General features: G+C 56.2%; 1 protein-coding gene across 1 annotated transcript in view; it reads right to left on the minus strand.

Annotated features, from left to right (window-relative positions):
• FAM73B (family with sequence similarity 73, member B) overlaps positions 1 to 6,548 on the minus strand; it is a 30,367-nt gene that overhangs the window by 7,652 nt on the left and 16,167 nt on the right. The window contains exons 6-10 of the mRNA XM_011931445.1: positions 6,080 to 6,197; positions 4,397 to 4,497; positions 3,698 to 3,813; positions 1,489 to 1,561; positions 1,174 to 1,260 (exon numbers count right to left, since the gene is read on the minus strand). Of these exons, the coding sequence (XP_011786835.1) occupies positions 1,174 to 1,260; positions 1,489 to 1,561; positions 3,698 to 3,813; positions 4,397 to 4,497; positions 6,080 to 6,197 (495 nt within the window). The remainder of the gene's footprint in view (positions 1 to 1,173; positions 1,261 to 1,488; positions 1,562 to 3,697; positions 3,814 to 4,396; positions 4,498 to 6,079; positions 6,198 to 6,548) is intronic.

The raw sequence follows: 6,548 nt of genomic DNA on the forward strand, positions 1-6,548 counted from the left end.
AAAAAAAAAAAAAAAAAAAAGATTGAGCAACAGTGTTCCTGGGGCAGAGACCACCATATGCAAAGCCCAGATCAGGCAGCAAGTCTGGTGAACTAGAAGCAGGCCCTTCAGCTGGACAGGACGAAGCTCACGGGGCAGCAAACCACCAAACAGAGCTTGGCCTTCAGCCCAAGGGCAGCAGGCGCGAGCGAGGGTTGTAGGTAGCTGGCTAGTGAGGTTAGATGTGTGTTTTAGAATCATCTGTCCGGGCCGGGCGCGGTGGCTCAAGCCTGTAATCCCAGCACTTTGTGAGGCCGAGACGGGCGGATCACGAGGTCAGGAGATCGAGACCGTCCTAGCTAAGACGGTGAAACCCCGTCTCTACTAAAAATACAAAAACTAGCCAGGCGAGGTGGCGGGCGCCTGTAGTCCCAGCTACTTGGGAGGCTGAGGCAGGAGAATGGCGTAAACCCGGGAGGCGGAGCTTGCAGTGAGCTGAGATCCGCCCACTGCACTCCAGCCTGGGTGACAGAGCGAGACTCCGCCTCAAAAAAAAAAAAAAAAAAGAATCATCTGTCCGACCTGTTCATAAAACTTTGCTCAAACCCGTTAAGGAAAACAAAAAAGACGAGTAACCAATCATCAGAAAAATTCTCATTAATTAGAGATGCAAGGAAACAGCCTTATTTGCTGGCAGCGATGTAAGTTGTGAAGGCCTTTTGGAGGGCACACTAGCAATATCTGCCGGGCTTCTAAATGTCCAGGACCCAGAAATGTCATATCCAGGGCTTTGCCACACAGAAAACCTCACAAGAGAGCTGTATAAGGAAGATTACAGTAGTGATGCCTGTGATGGTGAACATCAGACAGCCTAGGTGTCCATCCGTCAGGCAATGGAGGCTCCGTGTGGCACTCTCCACGCAATGGGACACTCCGCAGTCGGGGAAAAGCCCTCCCAGTGCTGGCATGGAGAGACGGACACCACATGCTGCTACACCCCAGAGTAAACTGCGGGATGGTAAGTAGGGCACAAAGACTTAGAAACGGAATAACAACATCCGTGGTTGCAGAGTCTACAGAACGGAGTAGGAGGAACATATCAGCCTGTGCACAGGGGTTCTGGCAGATGGGGTTCAGGGGGACCCTCTGTGGTTTGCATTTTATCATTTGCCCCCCTACCCCACTCCCTGCTACCTTCTCAGCCTTGGTCATCAGGCCTGTCACCATCTGTCGGCCCACTTTCCCGAAGAAAAGCTGGTTACTCTTGTCTTCCAGAAGCCCCTAGGGAAGGAGGAAGGGAGGGGAGTGAGCTGCCAGGCATGGCAATCCCTCCAAGCCCATGGAGAGGGCCACAGAAGTGGCCAGGTAGATGGCCCACCTGCCACAGAGGAGCCCAGTGTGGGAGCAGGCCTGGCCAGGGACCAGGAGGCCACATACATGCCACACAGCCACGGCCAGCCTGACTACCCCTTGCCTCCCAACCCCGAGGAAGCCCCAGGCCACACCCACCTCAAAGGCCTGCCGCACACAGTGCAGCTTGGCCAGAAAGTCCTGGTCGCTGTAGCAGCCCAGCAGCTCCGTCCTGAGGGGAGGACAGACGACGTCACACAACCCGGTCCCTGCCCAGCGATGCCCCGGGGGGTCAGGTGGCACCTGGGTGGGGAGGTGGGAGGCTCTGGCTCCAGCCCTGGCCCTGCCTCAGCCCAGCAGTGTGGCCTCTGGCTGGTGCCTGCCTCCCTCGAGGCTTTGGTCTTCCCAGGCCAAAGGACGAGGCTGCCTAGATGATCTCTGAGGACGTATCAGCCTCTAAGGCACTGGGTACAGAGATGACCGAGGCCTCCTTAGGCCACAACCAGCCCCACACTTCACTGGCAAAGAACCAAAATGGCCAAACTGCCTCCTGACGGCAGATGTGGCGGATCACCCGGATCACTTCAGCCAGTGTGTGATTCATTTCTGGTCGGTGAACTTTTATTTTTTTTTGAGATAGAGTCTCGCTCTGTCGCCCAGGCTAGAGTGCGGTGGCGCGATCTCGGCTCACTAAAAGCTCTGCATCCGGGTTGATGCCATTCTCCTGATTCAGCCTCCCGAGTAGCTGGGACGACAGGCGCCCGCCACCACACCTGGCTAATTTTTCTGTATTTTTAGTAGAGATGGGGTTTCACCATGTTAGCCAGGTTGGTCTTGATCTCCTGACCTTGTGATCCGCCCGCCATGGCCTCCCAAAGTGCTGGGATTACAGGTGTGAGCCACCATGCCCGGCAAACTTTTTTTTTTTTTTTTAGACAGAGTCTAGTTCTGTCGCTCAGGCTGGAGTGCAATGGTACAATCTCAGCTCACTGCAAGCTCTGCCTCCCAGGTTCAATTCATTCTCCTGCCTCAGCCTCCCAAGTAGCTGGGATTACAGCCACGCACCACCATGCCCGGCTAATTTTTGTATTTTTAGTAGAGACGGGGTTTCACCATGTTAACCAGGTTGGTCTTGAACTCTTGACCTCAAGTGATCTGCCTGCTTCTGCCTCCCAACGTGCTGGGATTACAGGCATGAGCCACGGTGCCCAGCTCAGCTATTTTTTTTTTTTTTTTTTTGAGATGGCGTCTTGCTCTGTTGCCCAGGCTAGAGTGCAGTGGCATGATCTCCACTCACTGCAACCTCTCCCTCCTGGGTTCAAGCGATCCTCCTGTCTCAGCCTCCTGAGTAGCTGGGACTACAGGTATGTGCCACCACGCCCAGCTAATTTTTATATTTTTAGTAGAGATGGGGTTTACACCATATTGGCCAGGTTGGTCTCAAACTCCTGACCTCAGGTGATCTGCCTGCCTCAACCTCCCAAAGTACTGGGATTATAAGCATGAGCCACCCTGCCCAGCTCCAGATTAACTTTTAAACATACATACTGAAATCTGCAAGCCATGACCAAAAAGCCAAGTTGTCAGGCCAGGCGCGGAGGCTCATGCCTGCAGTCATAGCACTTTGGGAGGCCGAGGCAGGTGGATCACTTGAGGTCAGGAGTTTGAGACCAGTCTGGCCAACACAGCGAAACCCCATCTCGACTTAAAAAAAAAAAAAAAAAAAAAAAAGTTCTCAGTCTCTTATCATACAAAAAAGTTAATATAAGATGGTGAAGAGGCCTAAATATAACCACAGACAAGGAAACTGAGGCTAAGAGAAGTTAAGCGACTTGTTCAGGGTGGCAGAATTTGGAGGGAGTCCGGGCCTGTCTGTCCCCACAGCCTGGGTTCCTGACCTCTCCTACGGAGGGCTGGGTCCAGACACTGCACTTACAGCCAGTGCCCCCTGTGTGGCTGTGGCTGTAAACCCCTGAGAATTTACTTTTGTTTTTATATGGAATGCTTGGTAAATCTGCATGTTATCCTTATGCTGGGACCACGCTAATCTCTGTATCATTCCAATTTTTTTTAGTGTATGTGCTGTAGAAGCAAACACCCTCTTAGAATTTAGAAAAGGTAGTAACTATTGTTCTTTATTAATTATGTTCATTTGTTACTGTCATTATTGGCACCAGACCTGCCGGTATGGGTCCATCCAGGCCCTCTGCAGCTGGGGAAGGCGCTGTCACCAGCTCACCATGGCGCTCAGGCAGCCTGGACTCACTCAGGCTGAGTCCTCGCCAAGCACCGCTGGCTTCTCCGCCTCCCACAAGGGCCGGGATCACCCGCCACCTCCTGCTCCCTCCCTCCCTCGACACCGGCTCACCTGAGGGTCCGGCAGAGCACTTTCCCCTCCTTCACCAGCTGCAGGGCCTCCTCGTAGGCAGCAGCGGGTCTGGAGAGTGGGATCGGGTAATCTCCGGTCTGCAAGGACTCAAAGAGCTGGGGGAGGGTGCAGAGGAAGAGACCGGGGAGCCCGTGTGAGCAGCACACCACAGCGCGAGCGCACCTGCCCGTTGGTTGGCCACAGCGGCCATCCCAGCTGCCTGCCCACTGCTAGCCTCTCTGAGGGGATGTCAGAGGAAACACTGGCCAGGAGGCCCCAGTTCAAGCCCAGCTCCGGCCCTCAGCATCCCCATCTCCAGGGGTCCTTCCCAAAAAGGCCATCTAAAGGACACAAAGCGCACGTCCTCCGGTCCCAGGGAAGGACACAGTGCCTGATCCATGTGCCCATGGCAGGAGACTGAGGCCAAGCAATGGGCACAGCGGCCTGGAGAAGTGAGAGGCCAGCACGGGCTGGAGCCCTTCAGGACAGAACCCCTGCTCTCACCCACAGGACAACGGCCCCTGATTTCTCAGCACCCCCCATCCCCAACAGCTTCGAGGAGGCCCGTGAGAGCGTCCAAATTCTGCTCCCGTCGCAGAAAACGCCTCCAGTTTCCCATGACCCAGTGCTGACCCCGTGGGCCTGCAGAGGAGGCCCAGCCTTCACCCCACCCCAGGCTTGGTCCCTACCCCCAGTCACCTCGGTGGCAGAGAAGAAGGAATCTTCTGAGGTCAGGCTGTCCTCATCGTCCGCCCGCAGCCGCAGCGAGCCCTCGGTCAGGGGCAGCATGAGGGTCCTCTCTGGGAAGAGCAGCAAGAGAGAGCGGGCTGAGACTCCAGCACAGTGCTCGGCTGGAATCCCGGTACACAAAGGCCCCATCAGGCCCAGGGGAGGCGTCATCCGGGGCCTGTGATTCCCACGCTCAGTGGCAAAGCTCTGACATGCCAAGCGCTTCTGCATGAGGACACTGGACTCCTCGCCTCAGTGAGTGGCCTCCTTCCATACCCACGACATCCTCGGAGGTCATCAGCCTCAGGTGTGAGCCCTCGGCTGGTGAGCAGCTCTGCCAAGCTCACAGGTTGCACCGCTGGACCTGAGACCCGAAGGCCCCCAAGCTCTGCAAGGGGAGGACCTTGTACTGTGTGGCCCCGGGAAAATCGCCCCTCTCCTCTGACAAGCTGAAACTCAGCCATTGATACCAAGGGCTCAAGAGAGTCCACAGCCACTAACCTGGAGTTCCCCTCCCTGCTCGCCCAAGGGCTGAGGGGTGTGGACCTCCAAGGGTGCTCAGGAAAGGATTGTCAAGCAAGTAAGCAAAGGCCACAGACCTGCAGCGGGCCGCCCTAAAGGTCCCCCAGTCCTTTCTGCCACGTAGCGAGGCCACAGGAGGCAGATTCCTCCAACAGGGAAGCCACGCTCAGAGCACGTGGGGAGAAGCCAGGGCAGGGTGCGTGGCTCAGCCAATCCACTCCGGTTCTGTGTCCCCACTGGCACAGCCAGGGAGCCAGACCCTCAGGAGTCTGAGGGTCCCACAGGGCTGAGTGCACAGGGAGGGGCCGGGGTGTCATTCACCGCAGGGTCTGAAGAGGACAGTGGCTGTTTGGCAGAACAACTTGGTTCCCCCTCAGCATGTCACATCATTTCACCTCAACGCACCCAACAACAGAACTTCTTTTTTTTTTTTTTGAGACGGAGTTTCGCTGTGTCGCCCAGGCTGGAGTGCAGTGGCGCAATCCCGGCTCACTGCAAGCTCCGCCTCCCGGGTTCATGCCATTCTCTCGCCTCAGCCTCTGAGTAGCTGGGACTACAGGCACCCGCCACCACGCCCGGCTAGTTTTTTGTATTTTTAGTAGAGACGGGGTTTCACCAGGTTAGCCAGGATGGTCTCAATCTCCTGACCTCGTGATCCAACCGCCTCGGCCTCCCAAAGTGCTGGGATTACAGGCTTGAGCCACCGCGCCCGGCCAACAGAACTTCTGTTCTTGGCCATTGGCCTGCTCAGAGTGAACCTCCCGTGAGTCACCCCATCCACCCACCCAGTTTGAGCCACGGGAAGGGACTCAAAGCGGAGGCCTGGGAGAGCCATCAGGGAGATGCTGCCACACAAACCCCAAGGCCGCACCCAAGGGCATGGAGCCAGGTGCACTCGCTGGGGACTCCCGGGGCCTCACCTCAGCTCTGCTCCAGCCTGCCATGGAGAAGGGAACACCTCAGTTTCCCCATCTGTGCCATAAGGTGCTGGATCACGTGAGGCTGGAGAGCCCTGGGGATTCTAATTCATCGGATGCACTGAGAGAACCACGCCCCGGTTCTCGCACCTTCTCCTCACCTCCATCCCTGCCACCCTCCACGCCCACCCCGCCTGCGCTAGGCCCAGCTCACCAAGGTCTAGCAGCATGCTGTCCGCAGGGAAGGTGGAGCCGAACTCCTCCTGCAGGTGGTAGGCGCGGTGCAGCAGGGACTCCAGCTTCTCTGCAAACTCCTTCCGCTGTGACTCTGGCTGCCATAAAAACAAGGACCCTCAACCCAGACCCTCAAAGCTCCCAATGAAAATGGCCCCTTCCTTCACCCCCAGGTCCCTGGGGAAAGAGGAGGAGCTCTAGGACCCAGCAGCTAAGCACACAGGCTCCAGATCATCACTGCTCGATGGAGGAGCCAACAGCCACGAGTGGCAGCTGAGCACTGGAAACCTAGACAGTCCCAGAATGTAAATGCACAACAGATTTCAAACACGGTACCAAAAAGCATATACCATCCCAGGAATCTTTTCTGTTGATTACATGCTGAAATGATCACATACTGGATATACCAGGTTACATAAAGTGCAGATGACCCTTAAAAATTATGGACT

The sequence above is a fragment of the Colobus angolensis genome, unplaced genomic scaffold (assembly GCF_000951035.1).
Source record: "Colobus angolensis palliatus isolate OR3802 unplaced genomic scaffold, Cang.pa_1.0 Scaffold9, whole genome shotgun sequence".
NCBI lineage: Eukaryota > Metazoa > Chordata > Mammalia > Primates > Cercopithecidae > Colobus > Colobus angolensis.